This window comes from Botryllus schlosseri, chromosome 10 (assembly GCF_051294905.1).
Source record: "Botryllus schlosseri isolate E-star chromosome 10, Bs_hap1, whole genome shotgun sequence".
NCBI lineage: Eukaryota > Metazoa > Chordata > Ascidiacea > Stolidobranchia > Styelidae > Botryllus > Botryllus schlosseri.
In genome coordinates this window covers 17,337,163-17,358,371 of record NC_137245.1, presented here as the reverse complement: position 1 = coordinate 17,358,371, position 21,209 = coordinate 17,337,163, and the positions used below count along the sequence as shown (strand labels likewise).

The window sequence follows — 21,209 nt, the reverse complement described above, 5'->3', positions numbered from 1 at the left end:
CTTATCAATTAATAACTGTAATTTTGCACGATGGAAAGCCGACGTATTTACAGATCGTATTTTGCGCAGCTTTTTTTGTGGTTCAGGTGTTCGGGCAAATTTATCCGATGGTATTACCTGCAATCCGAAAAGTTTTTTTCTGAGTCATTCAATTCTGAATAGAGTATTATGCTTCGAGACAAGTCGATCATTCCAGAATCACTCATTACGACGCCACGACAGTATGAATGATGTGGAAAGCCCATATACGTACCTTTTATGCGACCATATGGACTATAATGACAGTCCTACATCTCATTGGAAAAGGATTTGGTATTTGTTCGTCCATTTTTCATTGCACTTTGCGATAAACCTGTGGGTTCATCACAACTTCACCGATATGTCATTCCCACTAACATTAGGGTTACCATACGTCCTCTTTAAACAGGATTTGTCCTCTCTTTTCAATGAATTGAAAGTGTCCTCGGAGGACGTCTGAATATCCTCTTTGGGGGATTTGTCCTATTTTTATAGAAAAAGTATTAAAATGCCATCAAAAACTCGACCTAGACGCTGCGAACGTGAGAATTTCGTAAAAAAAATCGGGTAAGACGGAGGTCGAGTCGAAGTGGCGACCTTTTTTTAATCAACACCACAGACGTATCGTAAGAAAGTGGGTAATTAGGGAGTCGCGTCAAAGTGATGACCTTTTTTTAGTCAACACAGGTACTATTGGTCGAAAACTACTACAGCTTTCAGAATTTTTAAAAGTGTCCTCTTTCTGGGATCTCAAAATATGGTAACCCTAACTAACACGAGTAGCTTCGGGGCCTACGAGTAGGCCCCGGTAGCTTTGTTTTACACATTTGGAATGCTACGATAATGCCATTCGATGTTTACGGCCTTGCTCAGTTGAAAATAGTAACGAACGTATAATTCTCGTTGGCGAATCGAAGCTTAGTGGCAAGGATGGAAAAATTTTAGTGCTTGAAAAAATCTCTCTCTCTACCCGACTCCAACCAATACAATTAATACTCGATTCAAATTTCAGTACTCGAATCAGCGTGTCCTGCCCTAGTGATCATAGCAAATTATTTTATGATTGACAATCGTGACAGTCTTATTAAGACCAGAGTGTAGTCAAAACTGGGAGCGCTTTGTTGAATCTATAGCTTGTAAAAAACTGTCCGTTGGGTTCGCAAACCTGATTGGAATCGCTGGCCTTTTTGCCTGATATATCAGGTGAGCAGCGATGATTTTCCAAGTTAAAGTAATTTAATAAAAAATAATTAAAAAATAAAACATAATATGAGCACAGGACACCAATTCCATACAGGTTCGCAAAGAATGACGGTTTTCGTTGTTGTTGTCGTTGTCAGTTCGCACCAGGCTTCTATCTCACTGCTTGTTAGATGTGGTAATCGACCTCAGTAGAGCAGGTAGTCGGATGAGGTCGATGCACCGTATGTTCACAGACACAACGTTTCTGGTTTCCCAAGAGTTAAACCCTCTCAAACGCACATCACGCTCGAGTGGCGGGGACATGCACTGATGCGCAATCCATCTCATGAGGTGGTCCAGTAACGAGTAGGCCTACCCATCTCGAGATTGACGTAGCTCGTGAAGGGTTGCTTCTGAGTGAGGATGTTTCCGGGGACAAACATTGAGATTGACCACCACTGCGTGGACAGCATTGTTTGCGGCGTATTCTACGGTAATTGATGCGGCATTTCTTCGGGGAGATATTTTGTTAGCACTCAGGTCTTTTCATATGTTTGGGTGGCGTTCCGTTCCACTTGTCGTTCCTTGGATACTAATGTCTCTCTATGTATACTGCGCGAAGGTGGAGTTTATGTCTCGGCTGGAGGGCAATGATAACCATTATTTTTCGTAATTTCGTTTGCTTGTGTAAGTGGGGTAGTCAGTCTGAAACGAGTGTTTTTATATGACCCTTTTCGGCCGCTAATTATGGTTTCCAATTCCCTTTGCGTCGACTAGAATCGCGCAAACAAGTCAATACAAATTCCAACTCAACAAAATTTCAAATCACCGCGGAGTTCGTGGGAAAAAAGCGTGGATGAAATGCCGCGGTACAAAGTCTGGTTATCCAATCATTCAAACGGCTTCTCGGGTTAACAACGAGGATATCGTTTGGATAGTGTCGGTTTGTGGTCGGGAATCGTGCGGCAAATAGACGAATATTTAGCGGCGGGTGACAGGATTCCCGGTCGGTGTGTCTGAGAAATAACGGTTTGGTTGAGGTCGGGAACTGTGTCTCTGCATTGTGAATTGTGATGATATTTCGGACAGGTCGTGGAGTGCTGGTAATGCTAGTGCTGGGAGGGCAAATCTGAGCTTACGTACAACGAGCTGAGATTTATGTGCAATCAGATTCTCTTTCGATCATCTGAGGCGCACGTCTTCGCGTATTTTCGGCAGGGATATTTTACAAACATAGAATTAGATATCTAGTTCTTGATATACCGGTTTAGCTTACGCGATATTGCTGACTCGAGTGGCTGTTTTGCAAAGACGGCGTTTTTGGTGCGAATGACTATGGGTAACTATGTTATCTGGTTTAAACGGCCGGCACAGTAAGGATTACATATGGAGACGTTGCGAACCACTGTTTGCAGTCTGCTTTGTCGAGAAAACTCGTATTACACATCCACGCGCTGACAGATGGGCTTGGGCAATGTCTCGTGCGTATAGATTCAGCAGCCCTCTTCCCCAGACACTTACCACTACCCACCCGCAGACTGCAGATGACATTTCGTATGATCTTTGGACCATTCCTGTCTAATCGTAATTCGCAGCTTTCCATAGTGATGTAATAAAGCTGCCTTTCTGCTTGCACTAATTTGAACTTGGTTTGGGGATTCAACTCGCCCAATAGGCGACTTCATTGCGAATAAGAGTGAAAGTGGTCTTTGGGTTCAACCTATGTGTAATGTATGGCCATAGACCGTTCGACGACTCGAAGATTGTCAATATAAGCTGGCGCCTGGCATAAATCGGGAGACGAATGCCTGGTACACGCAAACTTTCCACTAGCCGCAATATTAGTCTTCAAAGGAGTAGGCAAACATTCCTCTGTTTCTGTTGTACAACTATAGGTCCTTACAAGACTTCCGCGATAGCGAGAGTTTCACTTTGAGCTCTGGGCGCTTCGAAGTCGAAGCGAATCCGAATCAAATTCGTTAGTCCCGGCGGATTTGAATATGCGACATTTGTCAGGTTCGCGGTTCACGCCCTCAGAATTACTCACTGATATTCATCTGAATAGTCGAGTTGACATGAGTTTATTTGTAACGCTTCGTAGACAGATTTTGCGTCGTTCTATTTTCATTTAAGCAGGTATTTGCGGTAGCAATAAAGACACTTAAGCGAGAGAGAGCGAGAACAGCTTGATAAGATTGATCGTCCCTATATATTCTCAATGCCTTGATTCAGTTGAATGACTGACATTGAGTCAGCATCAGGTTAAGCTAAATGTTGTTACCGGCTGTTATATTGTTTTACCCGCCTCTATATTTAGTTCAAATGTCCTTCGTGGCCATACGACCGAGATTAGGCGATTTTATATTTTGCTATTTTTAAATCCAAATCCTGTTCTTGATTCGAGATGCAAATCCAAGTCAAAGTAGAATTCCATAATTTATTTCGCATCATGTCCAAATCCTAGTTCACTTCCAATAATGGCCGCAGGATCTTTGGGGGCTTTTAGGGAAAGGAAGACCACGATGAAGATGATCAAAATTGCTCATAAAAGTGTTTTTATGTACCAAACCATCATTTGGATCACAATGGCCGAAGTTTCCTGACCATTTTTCAAATCTGAACAATCCTAATGTAGGCGACATTGTACAGATCCTGTATTTGATGACTCCGGCCGAGTTCATCGTTATGTACACAACGTTGCAGATTTTAGTGTGGACAAAATATTTGGATTTGTGGGATGCTTAACGCCTTCGTCATGGAACTGATGGTAAAATCGGTTTCCGTAATAATTTGCCAAGTGTTTAAATACCGAGCTGCCAGCTGCCAGGATCGCAGATTTCGTTATCACTAACATCACGACAAGGAACTGTCTTGAAGGTCGGCTTATCATGCTGCAAGTTCAGCGAGGTGGTCGAATGTGTTACATCTGTCATGACTGTCAACACTTGAGCGCTTTACCGCAGATATATGCTAAATGTCAAATACATGTGCTTTCCGATTGCTGCATAAGCGAATGCGCCATTCACATTTTATAATATGCGTGAGAGTACCATGCAGCCACGGGACTGTCATATGCTCTCAGAAAGCTTGTAGGATTTACCAGATATTTGAAGATGAACATCAGCCGCTCAATTTATTTTTCATTTTATCTGTCTGTACGACATTGCAATTGTTACGGCGAAACCCTGAGATCATTGCTAGAACTGAACTTTGTAATTCGGCGAAAATATTCTCGCGACTCTGCCTTGCATATCATCATCGTGAATTTTGAGGTAAATTACCAGCATTTCGCATTGCGTATCCCCGCCGGCATGTGGTATATCAGCGACGCTAAGATAGCTCAAATTAGAGGAGCTCGTAAGCGCCTGAATCATATTCCACCATATTATACTGCATTACCAAACTTACTGTCTTACCGATAGCCATGTTGACGCATTTGTAGAACTTAGATGTCAAATTATCTTGCTGTCATTATCATCTCGCGGTGCAACCACATCACTATGATTAAGTGCCTTTATGCATTGTATATAAGCCGTGTAAATATACAGTATCAATACACCTTATTATTTATTGATGCAATAGAGCATTAGTACATATTTTCGACATCGTACAACTGTTAGCCAGGAAATTCCTTGTATTATGTCCACAGCAGCCTGTGTGCTGTTTGCAAACACACGCTATGTGTCTTGCATATCCTCGCGTACTTGGGCAATGGGCATATTTGTTATTCTAGCAATATTATGTCGCATGCCAATCGTGAGTATATGTATGCGTATTGCGTATAGTGGTTAAGGTATGAGATGTATCTTTTGATAGTCAAAATTGGTCGCAGTGCCAGTATATATCCGCGAGACCAGTGCCAGGCCTATTACAAGGGTTTTGCCCTTTGGGGACGAAGGGTTATGAGATCGAAATGTGCTCACTGCTCAGTTGCATTTGGCGTTCCTAGGAGGTGGGGAAATACTTATATGCCGGATGCTATCTTATCAAACTTTCATGCGAGACGAATTCGCAGTGTAATTTGTGTTGCCCACCTGCCAACCGAACTATGTAAATGTAAAATCATTCGAGGCTCGGAGGCTCGGTACTGACTTATTTTTCTTACTGACTCAATACGATGCCGTGTATTCTCATTCGGATTCAGATATAATGATTGTCGATCTTAATATAACTTGTGCCATTGGAAATCCCACCTATTCCTGCTTTGCTGACGACTATTGCTCGAAGATTGAAAAATGAGTTTCTCATACACTGAAATTGGCACTCGTCCCTTGCGAGATATAGGGTCGAAAGTAGTTGGCATAATGTCGCTGACTTCTTGACGTTGTTGATCTAAATCGAGTTAGCTATCCAATTTCCGGTAACAAATGCAATTTTGCGAATTATTTTGCCATTTTCGAATTCAATTTTAAAAAAGATCAAGGCCCGGCGCGTCGTGAACCGCCCATCGCGGCCGAGGCTCTGGGAAATTGCTGTAATGCGCAATCTTATCGGCGTAAGCAGACAAAATCGACCTGTATGACACAGTTGGCAAATATGGGTACGCAAACGCACCGCGTCTGAAGAATTATGTATTGTGACAATGGCTGGGAATACAGCTGTATGCGAAATGGTGGAGTCACAGTGGATTTGATAGGCGGTATCCGTTTTACTCTGGTATTTGTTCTTGTGAACGCTATTAATAAATACACTTTATGTTATCGGGTTAAAAGGTCGCCCCTTTCTATACCAGTATCTTTGCGTTTGCGCAGCGCAAATCATGTGTAGCACATCGAATGTCAAAGGTTAACAGGATTACTCGTTCTTCTTGTAGCCGGGTATATTTTAGACTCGGTACACAGTGGTGGTCATCTGCTAATTGCGCATCTATTTATCGTTGCAGCTAATCGCGCAAAGTTGTTTTATTCCGGTGCGTCAAAGAGGTGATGTGAAAATTAATGAAGCGTATACGGAGAGTTGAAACTAATAACTGTAGCCAGGCAACACGGTATTCAGTGCATTGCTACGTTAATCGGATCGCTAAATACTCCACCTTAGTAGGCAGCGGTTATCGGCATTAAAATAACTAGCTATGCTTTTATAGCACGGTTATGAAGATGCGGTGTGCAGGGTAATCTTTGCCTCGAATGAGCGCTTCCATCAAAGGTACCGCGGATTTAACATAAATTCCGAAGGCCTAGCCTTACTTCCATAATTAACGAAAGGTTTGCTTCAGTTTTCGTGCCGACTTCTCAAGACGCTGTTCTTATAGCTTGCTGAAGATGCATGTCTGAGTACGGCAATGGGGCTATCGTATATGTTTATGTACGGTCAGTTAGAATACCTTTACCAATTCGCTACACATTTCCAAATTTGCAGAATACTTCCATCCACTGTCTAGTGCAGTGGTTCTCAACCACCGGTCCGCGGACCGTTGCCGGTCCGCGACGACATTCTTGCCGGTCCGCCAGGTATATTACAATTTTATACCATAAGTTCAAGATGCAATGTTGAAGGCGTGTCCATTAGTAAAATAAATAAAACATCAAATTTTGAAATGACGATTCAGACCTTCGTGAGGTGACATTATGGCTATGGAAATATGTTTGATTTGACTTCAAGTTCAAGACGTGTCATTAGACGACATGCGAGCGACAAGTACAGAACAGATACGAGCTGAGTCATCTCTAACCAGCGCAGTTTGCGCGATCATTCGTTTTTCATTCATTTATTTTGTGCATGTCCGTAACGGGTCCCCCCAAACCGCCCAATTGGAGAGGGGCCGAGCTTGAAAAGAGCCCAAAATTATTTAGAAAATGAACATAAATCATACTGTATTTTTTGAGACTTTTTCCAACATTTTTCAATTTCTTTTCGCGCTTTTCGCGATTAGGTGTCGCTAAAAATGTCTAGGTGCCCTTCTCCGCGAAACACGCATGATTTTTAAAAATAGGCATTTCAGCGTCAGCCATTACCGCGCCACGACGTGCCAACACATAATGAAGTTAAGGCTAACATGGAACTCCAAACGGTGTGCCAAAATTCGGCAGCGAGAAAACCGATTCAGTCATGAATGATCGAAAATTTTCGCTATTGGTGCGATGAAGCCGCATAAACTCTCTGCTGACACTGAGTAGAATGAGTGTGCTCACAAGTACAGGTGAAAACATCCACCCACGTGTAGGGTCTATGGGGGCGGTAGAGTCGCTGTAAGGTGTTTTCTTGCGGCACGCATAGCATTCGTAGTTGCCAGAGTAGCCTATGCGTCTGGTGGCAGTGGGCAATGAGCAAGATAGAACGAAGGTGCTTGGTTCGACTCCGAAACGCTTGTTCTCTCGATATTGTCAAAAGGATATTATTCAAGTTGGCGTGGTCGGTTAAACCCACGGCCTTCGGCACGAACGATTGTAAACGACTCTCAACGGTAGTACGTTTATCTGGACAAGGCAATTTTATCTCGACTCAGCAGACTGACTACCATAAAATCACTTGGATGCCATCATGAAGATAATAAATTACGCTCAAAACCCTCTAAATGTCGCTCTCTAGCACCATATAATTGCAGAAAACGGTCGCATACTCTACATTTTGGCTTCATTTCAATTTTGAAAATTCACCGGTCCGCCAGACATTTTTTGAAATTTTACCGGTCCGCGAGACGAAAAAGGTTGAGAACCACTGGTCTAGTGTCCATATCAACTGACGCATTTATGTACATTTCCGCAATAGTATGTATGTTCAAATGAAGTATGACATGCAACAGAAACTGCAATATATCGCGATTCTTATACCTGATATATTTTCTAGTCTTTATCAAAAAGTCCTGCAGAAGTAGGGTTGCATTTAAAACAAATTAAAATATAATAAATTTGAAAGCCTTTTTGAAAAAATTGTGCTTTGTTGTATAATTATGCCATAATTGTGTAGATACTTTCCAAAAACATGTTGCATGAGCCTGCGGACGACGATTACCACCGGATATAGCCGACGTATACGATATGGGATGGTTTGAACCCTCGAAATAGTCGGTTCAACAGCTACAGTACGTAGATATAGATCATTGGTACGGAATGAATGTTCTGATGATGATGACCGCCGACTGCAAAAATGCTGAAAGACGATGTAGTCCTGGTCAAAGATATTTTTGGTCCGTATATGACAGGGGTTGGAAGCCTATTTCGCCAAAGGAGCTATATTTACCATATATTTTCAATTGTGAATATCAAACCACGGTGACGTCACAATTCAATATACGTGACGTCATTGCTTGGAAAATAAAAAATGCTTTTAATAAGGGCCTTTTTTAAACACGTTTAATTTTAATTGATATTTGTTTTAAACGCAACCCCAGGCATAAGTGCACGAATTCGAAGTCTTGTGCGTGTAGTCGTGATGAGAACGGGCAGGTTTGATCGTTGGGGCCTTGAAACGGTCATCTATACGTGTAGTGGGCTATAATTTCCAGGAGTCGTGATTGATTCTTTTAGTAGTTTTCTGTACTTGGATAGGCCAGGAAAGCTGCAAGGGGATTGCGAGATGTAAGAAAGCACTCGTGCATGACGCAAAATATTTTGCAGCATTGCTTACTTCGGCAAACCCACATATTTTAAGGAATGATGTGGCGATCTTCTAGAATAGCGCTTCTCACTCCGTATACATCAACTATTAAATACTTCAAACGGTTACAAAATCACAGCTGCACCTGCCACCCATTATTATGTGTATCAATTGGCAACTACCAAGTTATCAGCTACTATCGGATTTCTGCAGGAACAAGACATAGACTATTTTGCTTTTCGTCTAAAATATGATACTGGGGTATTTTAGTGGTAGGTCATTTATTGCTAATGATTCATAATAATTCATTAATATTTATTAATAATTATAATTTAATTATCATTCGATTAGGTAATGTTGTTGTTGTAGAAACATGATATGCCCAATTGTTAAATATTGTGAGCACTTCGGTATCGCTGTGTCCAATCGTCAATCGACGTATTTGTAACCCCACTGCCGACCTCTTTGGCGGCAAGCGTGGATTCAGTCCCGCCGGTATTTCGAGCATTTGCGAGCGTCACACACGCCTCATTTGATTTCATTTCCTCTCGGCCTGTGACAACAGAAGATACAGTGTGATTGACTTAGTGTTTACATCAGGAATTTCGTGTTTGGTTTACTGCTACTTGAAGCAAGGGTCACGACTTGATGGTGACAATTTCAAGTGTGTTGATTGTTGGATTTGGTAGAGACCGATGAAAGATTGCGCGCGCGGGGAATTCGGTTCCAACTACGACTCAAGCTATTTGAGGAATGCTGATCCGCTAGTCGCGACCAGTGCGAAATTATTCCCACGTATAGTAGCTGTGGAAGAATTATATTAACAGCATAGCCTGCTAACGAACAATGCATGATATATGTTGCGTGTCGATTTGGGAAACGCCTCAGCTCATACGCAGACGTACGAATACGGAGATCGACTCTAATAGTAGCTTGATACTTGACATCAGTAACCCCGTATTAGCATTGCTGAGGTCTACGATAATCCACCAATCTTTACAATATGGTATACAATCGGCGTGACCTTGCGGTGTCAGTAATCGGAAAAGGTTGAGGTGCGAGTGGGTTTTACCCACGCCTTGCTTCCACGAGTGCCCAGTGTCCGCCACTGTGACCGTAAAGGGTTGTGAGCAAAAATGTCATTTATGTGACAAATTTAATATTACACTCATATTGCTGTCCACGCCCTACATTTTGATGAAGCGATATAGATATTCCTGCCAAGGTTTTGGATTACCGTATTACGGTGTTAACTAGATGCGGTGGAAGATCTATATTCTGTACATTCCGCTGGTACACTGCATATCTAACAACGTATGCGCAAAACCCAGTTATCAAGTTATACGAGTGATTAGCTATTCTAATTACAGTGTTCCGCGGTCGCGGTTTCTTATCTACTTTGATATATTCGAAAGTGGTCAAACTGGGAAACGTGGTGAACTAGTTTTGAAATCGATGATGTAAAATTATCCTAAGTCGTGAAATATTGGCAATATAGACATCAATTTACTACGGATGATATGGTTTGAAAATACGCCAACGTGCGCGCGATGGCCTACAAAGATAACTTCATCAACTTCGGTTCACCACTTCATCTTATTGTGAAAAAAAATCACGTAAAGTATTGATTTCACAGACGATATACATATAAGTATAGGGGTGCCTTCTAATGTGGATTACTATTCCGATTCCAATGCCATATCTCACGCAAAACATTGTGTCCACATCAGCGTTGTGATTTATAAAATCCGTAGTCAATAATAATAGATGCGTGAACCCCGAAATTAGTGGGGTTTGTAGTTAAACTGATCCCATATACGCCATTGGGTTTAGTGAGATTCCTTGCAAAGTGTCTTGTTTTGCGGCGTCTATCTATGGTCGGCGGATTTGATTACCAATTCGGCGGTCCCTAAGGACATAATTTGTGCTCTGAAATTTCCTCTGACAGCTCTCAGTACGGTGATCCAAGACTAGATAATTCTGAGGTATCTGGCACATCGAAATCGCGACAAATAGTTTGGATTCTCTCGTGTAGAATTGAGGTCGAAGATAGTCGAGTTGAAACTCGTGTCTGGCAGAAGCGGTTAAATCAATGCTAATTAGATCTGTTAAGCTCAGCCTATTACCACTTCTATCTCTATTATCAGTCAAACAACCATCACCCACGTCTGAATGGCCACACTGCAGTTACCAAAGAGAGGTTCATGCAATTGCGACAATAACAGTGGCAGTCATGATCAATGATCTGATCATATAATCATCAGTAATTAACATTTACAACTATTGAACTCATTTTAGTATAACTAGTACCGTGAAAGCCATCATCTTTAGCCTCAATAGCGCTGAGGGCTTATGCGGACGTATGCTGAAAGATGCACTAACCATTGATACAGTGAATTTTGTAGCGCATCTGTGAATTATTGAATTATTCATCGCCAGTTTGTTTCTCGTATAGATTGCGATAGTGAAAACTGTGGAATCAACGCATGTTTTGGTTAGACTCACTCTATTTTATCAGCGCCAACGTGTTCTCTTGTTTTGTATGCAAACGAAGGTTAGAGTGAGCAACTGAGCAATGAGTAAGCACGGCCAGGATCAGGTATCTACAAATAACGACTTGACTTAGCTTTGTCGAATATTTGTGCGTTTGAGCTCATGATAAACAATTTAACACGTTTTAAGTACGCCTACATTACTGATTGAAGTTTTTATTAAATTCGATTTTAATCATGTTCCGTTTCAAGACTTAGGATACGGATTTCCAGCATCCAGCACTCAAATGATAAAATATACGAGGTTATTTCGATCATCTTGACCCGTCAATCATATCTTCACGACTGGTTTCAGACCAACGTTACTTCCTACAACTGATTTCTCGCGCGACTGTAAACTGCATTGAAATTCGATGAGAGCACTCTTGGAAAATCGTGTATAGTTTGGTGAAAACCCACGCAAAACCTCATTGAAACGGGAATGGGTCATTAGGTTCAAATGTTATGCTAACAGCGAGTCTGACGTTGATCCGGAGTAAGTCTGTTTTTGCAGCAAGGCGAGGCAAGTGGTGCAGCTAGAAAAGTCAATAACTCGAGTGATACATTGTCTGTTCTGATTGGATTTAATCGTCACGGACGAGGTTCTATATCAACTTTCCTCGAGAGAAAATGGGAAGATAAGGAACATGGTTTTACCGAAATAGTATAACCTCTTCCAGAAATCCAAGATCGTATCTGTGTCGTTGGTACTAAATTCGAATTGAGATTTAGGTATTTTGCGAGTAAAATTGGGTTCCGTCTGTATAGCAAAGCAGCGAGAGGCCAAGTTCAAGCGCCAAGAATCTTTCCAGTCGCATTTGGAATTTGAAATTTAGAATTTAGAATTTAGAATTTAGATCAGTGGTTCTCAACCTGGGCGGGCACGTGCGAAAGCATCTGAAGGGGGCGCGAAGAAGCGGTCAACTGAAAAAAAATTTCACTCTCTGCGCGATTTACCTCCGATTCCCGCGTGTTTCTCTCTATATATATACCGAATTTCATATTTTTGAATTCTCTCATCAACAGTCATAGCCTTCCGTGCCATCAAACGATCTGTTGGGTTTGCTGGCATCCCGGTTGGATTTTGCGATATGACGATAAGGGGGCGCGAGATTTTTCACTGTCATGATGGTGGGCGTGTCTAAAAAAAGGTTGAGAAGCACTGATTTAGAATTTAGAATTTAGAATTTAGAATTTAGAATTCAGAATTCAGAATTCCAATTACTGCGCTATACTTTTGACTCTCAAAGTCTTGAAGTTAGACGTAATCCCAGCACTTTCAAAGTTACATGTGTAGATCGAGTTTCAGTTTTCGGATTATGACACAGATCTTCACAAAAACTGTTTTGAAGTATCCCGATGCATTACAGAAAGATCAACACCGTATACTATACACGCTCCAAATCGAAGCATATAGTACGAAAATAACTTTCCGCAGATATGTTTCATCAATTTGTAAACCGCTCAGAACACTTAGTAATTAGCAACGTTTCGTATGCATCTTTTACATGAAAGAGAATCAGTAATCGAAGCAAAGCGTGATTGTTTTTGTTAATCACGTTGCACGGCCGATAACATCTCGTACACCTTGCTTGACTCCGCTTTTGCGGTGTTAGCAACAACCGCAATTTCAAACTTTCCAAGATAACGGAATTATCTCAGAGTATTACGGTGATCCGGTTATTTACTGCAATATGTTGAACAGCCCGCGCAAGACTTCGCTGTATCGCAACAAAACGACTTGCAGTTCATTAGTGGCCGGGCCTTTCATGTTTGATGATCGTGAGGCGGGATGCGGATAAGTGATGGGTGGTACTATTCCCGGAATATTGTATCCTCAACCTGGTTCTCCATATACCGGTCCATATCAGGCTTAAATCAGGTCGAACTCGGTGAGGTTCTATCCACCTCCACTCGCTTGGATTGAACCATTCTCACAAAACCCGTACTGGAAATCCACAAAAAGGACTGAATCGACATCAGCGAGTGATAACCTATTAATAACCGTAATATCATGACACCAGGCCAAAATATCCGGTTTATGCAAATAGTGATGGGCACGTACCGTCTAGAATAGTGGTTCTGACCATTTATTGATTGTGCATGTGCATTGTGCACCGACTGCTGGTATCTTGCAATGGCTGCGCCTCCCACCGAGTAAAAATGATATGTAAATTTCTCAGACACACCTGCAAAACACCAGAGACAAATTGTCGATACCATAATTGTGCAAATCACCATATTTTCTATAAAAGCCGCTCTTAGAGAGACCCAAGTTTAATTAGATCAGTTATTTCCATTCAGGATTGGTAATTGCGAGAAGAGTGTAATGTTTTTTCAGGATACCGAACCAATTTCAAGGAAAGTGTTCTTATAGAGTAGACCCTATAGGGCCCAGACAGTGAACTCATGCAAAATTGATGTTGAATTTTAGGCTCTTTGTAAGCCGTGCCCCGTCGAAATTAGGGCTTTAAAGTTTGTCGGCTACGGTATCGCACATGAATTTTGTTTATTCGGAAGTCTATTGAGATGCGAAGCATTTCTCTTTTTGTGATAGACCGGCAACCACCTTGATCTCGCGCGCACGCGCAGATAAACCTGTGAAGGCGGATATTCCGCTGGACGCAATCAGTCAATACCATCACTCTTGCAGACTCTAAGCTGTTGAGAACAACAGAAAACTTACTCGTCTACCAGCTAAAATTCTGCCACTGTTTAAGGAGCGCTGGTTCAGGTGGTTGTGCCATGTGCATTAGGGCTCTTCAAATATGACTTTTTTTCTCAAATCGTACTGGCTACTTGATAAAATTGTTAGGTTACCTAATTTAAGCCTACACACAAAATTTGGTTCAATTCCAGCCAGTAACCGCTTTGCTACAGGAGAAGAAAGTTTCTATTTATAATATAGAAATAAATAATAAAAAATTTGAAAATTTTCTGTTCACCCCATGAAAGTGTTGAGAAAAAAAGTCATTTTTGAAGAGCCCTAATGTGCATTGTAGCATCAACTCGCTTTGTAATGACTTGTCGTCTCATGAATGCACGGATTGCACGCTCTACTTTTTACAGATTAATCATAGCGTAATTTCTGACTGGATATTGTAGTTTTCACAATCACCGCGCACCATGAATGAGGTGTTCGTCGTCTTTTCTTTTCTGACAATACTTGGAGGAGGCCGGGTAGGTGTGTTTGTTACTTGTAGCGCGCGTGCTGATCTACCGTGCCTGATACCACTTATCGGCGACAAATTGTGTACTTCGTTTCGTGATAACTGACCTTCGTGACTAGTGGACATGGCGGAGATTTGTCACTTTCATTTCGTTCAATAGACTTACTCGTTCAGTCGATGTTATCGCATCGCCCACCACGCGTACACCGCGATATGAAAGTTTCCATGTATAAACAGAGTATTTCTAATATCTTTGTTTGTGGGGACTTTATCCTGACGTTGGGACGCACCATTCATTTCCGACACCGCAGAGAGATTACGATTTATTTGCACGCGAAGTACATCGGTCTTTGACTACATCCATCAAACACGGCCCCGCTTTCCAATCGATAGCGTCACTCTCACTATAGCGATCGTATTAGCCACTTGATATGTCGTTACAACCATCAAACGAAATATGTGAAATAATGGGACTTGTTATTTTTTCAGGGGAGTACCGAGAATTTGTTCACACGCGATGGCCAAGCGAGCAACAAAAGACCGAGAGATGTTGAAACAGTGGCGAAAGGCCTCTACCTCCGTCGCGGTCCTGTAGATCCCGCGTTAGATATACCCCGTCCGGATGTTGAAGAAACAGTCCAAGCCAATCTGTTTGATATGTCGCCTCCAAACACGCGATCGTCGACGCACGACATAACCGGCAACGCCCGGTTGTCGCTGTGGAGCGATTGGTCGCCATGTTCGCGCACCTGCGGAGGCGGGATTGCGTTTAGGACACGGCACTGTGCTGCGACGTAAGTATGACAAAGTGATGTTGCCGTGCTTTTACATCTCGACGGCTAGTGAATGCGAACGCGTTGCTATGATTATAAGCAGAGGTTGACGAAGTATAATCTGCGTTGCTACTCAAGCAGAATGAGAAGAAACACCGTAAATTTTTAATTAGTTGCAGGTAGAAGTAGCAATTTCAGATATATGTGAAATTACTTTAAGTGGAAGTACGGAATTTTCTGAAAATTACTCAAGTAAGCAGTTTGAAAAGTAGATTTGATCGAGGGGTCGCATACTTTCAGCAGTTAGTCGCAGTAGCGGAAGTAGGCAAATCTACTTGAGTACTCCGAAAAAGTAGAAGTTCTTAGTTTATGACCACCTCTGATATTTTTATGAGGGTATTTGACCTAGCGTTACGTTATGAGTAGGGCGATTTTTTTTGACATGTCAAAAAAAGTCAAAATAAGGTCAAAATTCTAGCGTTAGGTCAAAAAATGTCAAAATTGTTCAAAAAGACAAGGTTTTTTGCAACCTGCAATTCATTTGTATCGTAGAATTTGCACAATCGGTGAACTTACCGTTTGACATTTCACAGCTTGTAGCCTACTTTATAGGCCTACCGTTGCAGACAGCGCATTGTCTGCTCATTGTAAATCATAAGCAGTCAAATGAAATAAATAGGTTGACACGATGTTATGTTCAACGTACCGCAATATCCTAAGTGAAGCAAGACTGCGTGGGCATTGCATGGTTCTTACATCTGTATGAAAAATTGAGATGTACACCATTGTCAGAATGTAGCAACACGGTGTGTCACCAGCAGTGTACGCACGCACAACTTCTTTGTTGTCAGCCAACAGCTGCTACAGTTGAACGTTTTTACTCCATTCTTCTTTTTGTTGTTTGTATATTCATGGTGTTTGTCGACTACAATGGTCATTTACACCAGGTAAAAAATTCCTTATTTTCGATTCCGTATCCGCCGAGTATCTGCCAACTTGCAGCACGGCCCACTTCTATGATTTTTGTAAGACACCACTTACGCGGTGAGATGACAAGGAACCTAGATAAACCTTCAACACTTGGGTAGTGATTCTGGAGTCGACCTCGGTTGGACTAGAACCCACAACCCATTGGTGTTGTAGCTGTGGATTATACCGCTACGCTATCTCGACACATCTCCATTATTGACAAGCTACTTAGAAATACAGACACTTTTTACCCGAGAATCAGGGATATCTGGAACTAGATATGTAGATATCCCTGCCGAGAATGTAGGAAAGTATCTTTCGTTGTACTACAACAAATTTTAATTATTTTCCCCATAGTATGTCACGTACTGGAATTCATCATAGGGTCAGATTTTGTTAAAATAATATTTTGTCATGTAAAGATTTATCAGTTTTTGAGTGAAAAAAGTTTTTTCAGGTCAAACTACTTCGTAAGAACAGAAAGTTCAACCCAGAAATGAGGATAAGTAGTACAATTCGAACATTTTTTGGGGAAACACCTAATTTGCATACGTTAAGTCAAAATATGGTCAAAATTTAGTTTTTTAAGGTAAAAAAATGTCAAAATTCAGATTTTTTAGGTCAAAATCTTTCGTTTTTTAGGTCAAAAAAAATCGCCCTAGTTATGAGTTACATAATTTCTGAGAGTGGAGAGTCGTCAAATATCTAGTCATTGCCTACAAATGCGCCTGGTGGCACTTCTCTATTTTTCACATTTTGGTACGCGCCGAAACATCAACGTTGCATTATTCTTATTGATTTAAACGTGGCCTTGTCAATTACGAATAACATCATCCAGAACAAAGCGCGTGTGGCGGGACCACAGAGGGAATCCGTCCTATTTTTACGCGAGCCGCATTAGTGCTTGACGGCCGCAGTCTAACGGCAATTTTCAATCCCACAGGAAATTGATGATGACGTTGCTCTGTTGAGATCCGTCATCAAATCAAATTAAGCCTATTTTCAAGTGCAATAAGGAACGCAAACGCTGCAAAATATAAGCTATCGCCGGTGATGCCACCTGTCCGGTTTTGAGAGGATACGCAGACTTTGATCGGATTGAACGTCCTTTTCGGCTAAAATGCGGCGAGCGCGTATTTTTCATGTCGAGTATAATTGCAGGTTATGGAATTTCTTTGTTAACATCTTGGATGTTGGTGATTAAATGCCATATCTGATAATAACAGCCTTCGGTTGAAAACAATTGCAGACTGCAGGCCTAATCTATGGGTAATTGGGTATCTGGTATCAAGTAAAAACCAATGACAGCGATGTTGTAGGCTATACTGCTTCGATGATAGTGGGCAATCCCAAAATTATCTATCGATTGATTCTAATCAGACTTAACGGTAAAGTGGTAAGATAGCGTAGTGATGTGATACAAAGCTGAAACACCTATAGGTTGCTGGATCGAGTCCAGACTCCAGAATCCCTTCCCAGGTGCGGAAGGATTACCTAGCCTAGGGTACTCCTCGCCATCTGATTCGCGTAAGCGGTGTCTTAAGCCTGGAAGTGAGCCGTGCTACCTAGGCTACAAAGTCGGAGGCTGCGGAATCGAAATAAAGAATATCGGCCTGGTGTAAATGAACATTGCAGTCGAAAACACAATGAATAACAGCAAACAACAAGAACACACTTAACGTTGATTGACTACCGTCACCGCACTTTCGTTGATCTCCATGTCGTATATATCTGTCGTCCGGGTACAAGTGCTACGTGGTGCTTTATTCAAGTAGTTTCCGACGACTATACTAGGAATAATTTCTAATAATATTGGATAGAATGTCACGCCATCATATCTTATCTTTGAACAGGATGGGATTTACGAAAACTGATCACAGTGTTCAGTGCGGCGGGCAGGAAACGGAGCACAAGTTATGTTACACCGAGGTGAGTAATCGAATGTTTCGTGGCACCATTAAATGGTAACTGAATAGGTTCAAGGGTGTTATGTAACACGGAAAACAAATATCGAAGGTATCCTGTGTATACTGCGCTGGCAAACAGCATCGCTTCTGCTACGCAACGACGCCGTCTCGATGACATGTGTGTCCGTATTATAGTGATAGGTCCTGCAAGCAAAGCAACTTGTTTGGCTGCACAGTGCACAGCTGCAACGCCAATGGGTTGCAGGTTCGAGTCCGACCGAGTTCGACTCCAGAATTCCTGTCCAAGTGTTTGTGGGCCGTGCTAAAAGTCGGCAGCTACGGAATAAAAAGGAAGAAAATTGGCCTGGTGTAAATGACCATAGTAGTCGACAAACACCCTGGAATACCACAAACAACAACAACCTGTTCGGTTATTAGCGGTTTAGGGACTATATACCTTAAAAAGGCCTCTGCTGACATGTGTTCACAGATTATACAAAGGCCAAGATTCGTACGTAGCAATTGAAATAACACAAGACTCAAGCGTATACTTCCAACCTAACGTAAGCGGCAGTAAGAGTTGCTACCTTACTCTGTTTATGTGACGCGAGCTGTGACCGGGATTTTGCTTCCAACTGAGATCTTGGACGGTTCAATTTCGTCTTGCCGACTTTGATAAGTCACTTTTTGTGTAATTAAACGTGCGGCATTTCGTTTCACGATATCACTTTGAGTTTATTGCAGACAGCCAGTCTGTCCCGCTATCAAACTGTCGAGTTTTTCATCATTCCATGTTGATAGAAATAGTTACAGTCAGGATTGCTTTACGTAATACGTCGTACTAGATACGGCTGGCGTTCGCCCAAACAATACCGATGCATGTGTCATTTTGTGTACGTTGTATCGAATTAGTCCCGTCCTCGATTACACAGTACTATCGGATTTGGTACAAATATTACTTCTGGGTCTCGTAATGGCGATAATGGCAACGACACCATTCCGAACGCCCTGTTCGCGTGTGTAGAACGGTAATTCAAAACGATTCATGGTGTCACCGATGTAATCGGGTCACGTGCATCAGATCATCGCCATATCGTATAACTGCCTAGCAGCCAATGCTACGAAATAACTTATTAAATCGCACGTTTTTCTCAAATCAATAATACCTAATTTGAAGTCAGGCCCATTCATCAAGAACCGGATATGGTTTTCTCTGGGTCGTGGAGTTTAAAATCTTCACACAGTAATGCCAATCTCTTTGTAATCGAATCTATGTGAACCTACATGCAACGATATCAAATATTAGATTTTCCTTGTGCGAGAGAATTTAGTTTTCAGCATACGACGAGATTTATAAAGGTCGATCGTGAAAAAACGCGGTTCGTGCGAGCAAATTTTCACCAATATCGAATCCAGTTACTTTATCGGATGTGTAATATCCGAAACTGAAGTAGATGTATCGGCGTCCTATTTTTATTATTCGTGTTTATGTGCTTCCGAAATAAATCCTCCGTCTCTACGTAGGCATATGATTTATTAATCTCCAACCCTATCCATTGTACCAAGAAGGGATAAGGCCATCAAAGGATGACGTTTACGTCATAGGGGTTCAGCCTATCTCTTTCGCAGGAGTGTCCTACAGGATCGGAAGATTACCTTGAGATGCAATGCTCTCAACAGAACGGAAAGCTTTTCCACGAGAGAAACTTCAAATGGATTCCATTCTTCGGTAAATCTTACCTCTGCCCGTATGACATAAATTGACACATATCAATGATGCTCGCGCGGATTACCAGTTTTATTGTACTCTTTGTAGTATTTCTAGTAAACTGCTGATTCGCGCATACCGGTAAAATCCCGGATGACGAAAATGACTCGTGCAGCACTCTCGATTTTGCTGTAGTGGCACTAGAACTCCCCGTTTACAAGATATTTTTCAGTATGAAAACGACTATAGTAAACTATAAAATCGGGACCATTAGCGCCAATTCGTGGAAACTGATCTGCTCGCGATTTCTTTTCATTTCGGTACACGGTGAATTGAGATAGCCCTGTATCTCGGGCCAAGAGTAGGCTAAATTTGCCGAGTGTGCACTAGGGCTGTTCAAAAATAACTTTTTTTTTCGGATTCCTGCCATTCACTGATTAAATTGTCAGGTTACCCTAAAAAACGCTGCACACCAAATTTGTTTCGATTCTAACAAGTATAGGACTCCGCAGATCCAATTAAAATTTTTAATTTATAATGGAAAATAAAAAAAAAACTTTCCAAATTTTTCTGCCAACCCCATGAAATTGTTGAGCTGTCTTCAAAGACGTTGCAAAACAAATTTGAGTCAATTCCGACCAGTAGAAGCGGAGTTATGTGAGTTTTTCGTTGATAAATCGCTGATTATCCATCGATCAAGGATAATCCGAGGATTATCATCGAAAAACTTACATAACTCCGCTTCTACTGGTCGGAATTGACTCAAATTTGTTTTGCAACGTCTTTGAAGAGTCAATTCCGACCAGTAGAAGCGGAGTTATGTGAGTTTTTCGTTGATAAATCGCTGATTATCCATCGATCAAGGATAATCCGAGAATTATCATCGAAAAAATTACATAACTCCGCTTCTACTGGTCGGAATTGACTCAAATTTGTTTTGCAACGTCTTTGAAGACAGCTCAACAATTTCATGGGGTTGACAGAAAAATTTGGACTTTTTTTTCAATTTTCCATAATAAATTAAAATTTTTAATTGGATCTGCGGAGGCCTGTACAGGTTGGAATCGAGTGAAATTTGGTGAGCAAGGTTTTCTACTGCAACCTGACGATTTAAGAGGTGACCGGCTTGAATCGCGAAACAAAAGTTATTTTGGAACAGCCCTAGTGTGCACTGTGCACCATATACAATATTAGTGATTCATCCATTGCCAATTTGCTAATTTGGTACTCGGAAATTATTGCCTGCTGCTTTGCGTAAATTTACTTTCTCCATATTACGTGTGAAGCTGTCAGCGTCAACATATTGCGTTACGATCAAGGGCGCGGGTGGCGATGATTGCCATGTTGTGACATCCCCACGTTTTCGCATGGGACAACGACCGCATATCTTAAAACTAATTACTGAAACTCTGACT

The 21,209-nt window shown here is 41.6% G+C and overlaps 1 protein-coding gene across 1 annotated transcript in view; it reads left to right on the top strand.

The window, feature by feature from the left end:
* Window positions 1-1,343: 1,343 nt before the first annotated feature.
* LOC145448145 (ADAMTS-like protein 5) overlaps window positions 1,344-21,209 on the top strand; it is a 48,713-nt gene continuing 28,847 nt past the window's right edge. The window contains exons 1-4 of the mRNA XM_080326473.1: window positions 1,344-14,447; window positions 14,927-15,231; window positions 18,033-18,108; window positions 19,716-19,815. Coding sequence (XP_080182599.1) covers window positions 14,394-14,447; window positions 14,927-15,231; window positions 18,033-18,108; window positions 19,716-19,815 — 535 coding nt within the window. The 5' untranslated portion in view covers window positions 1,344-14,393. The remainder of the gene's footprint in view (window positions 14,448-14,926; window positions 15,232-18,032; window positions 18,109-19,715; window positions 19,816-21,209) is intronic.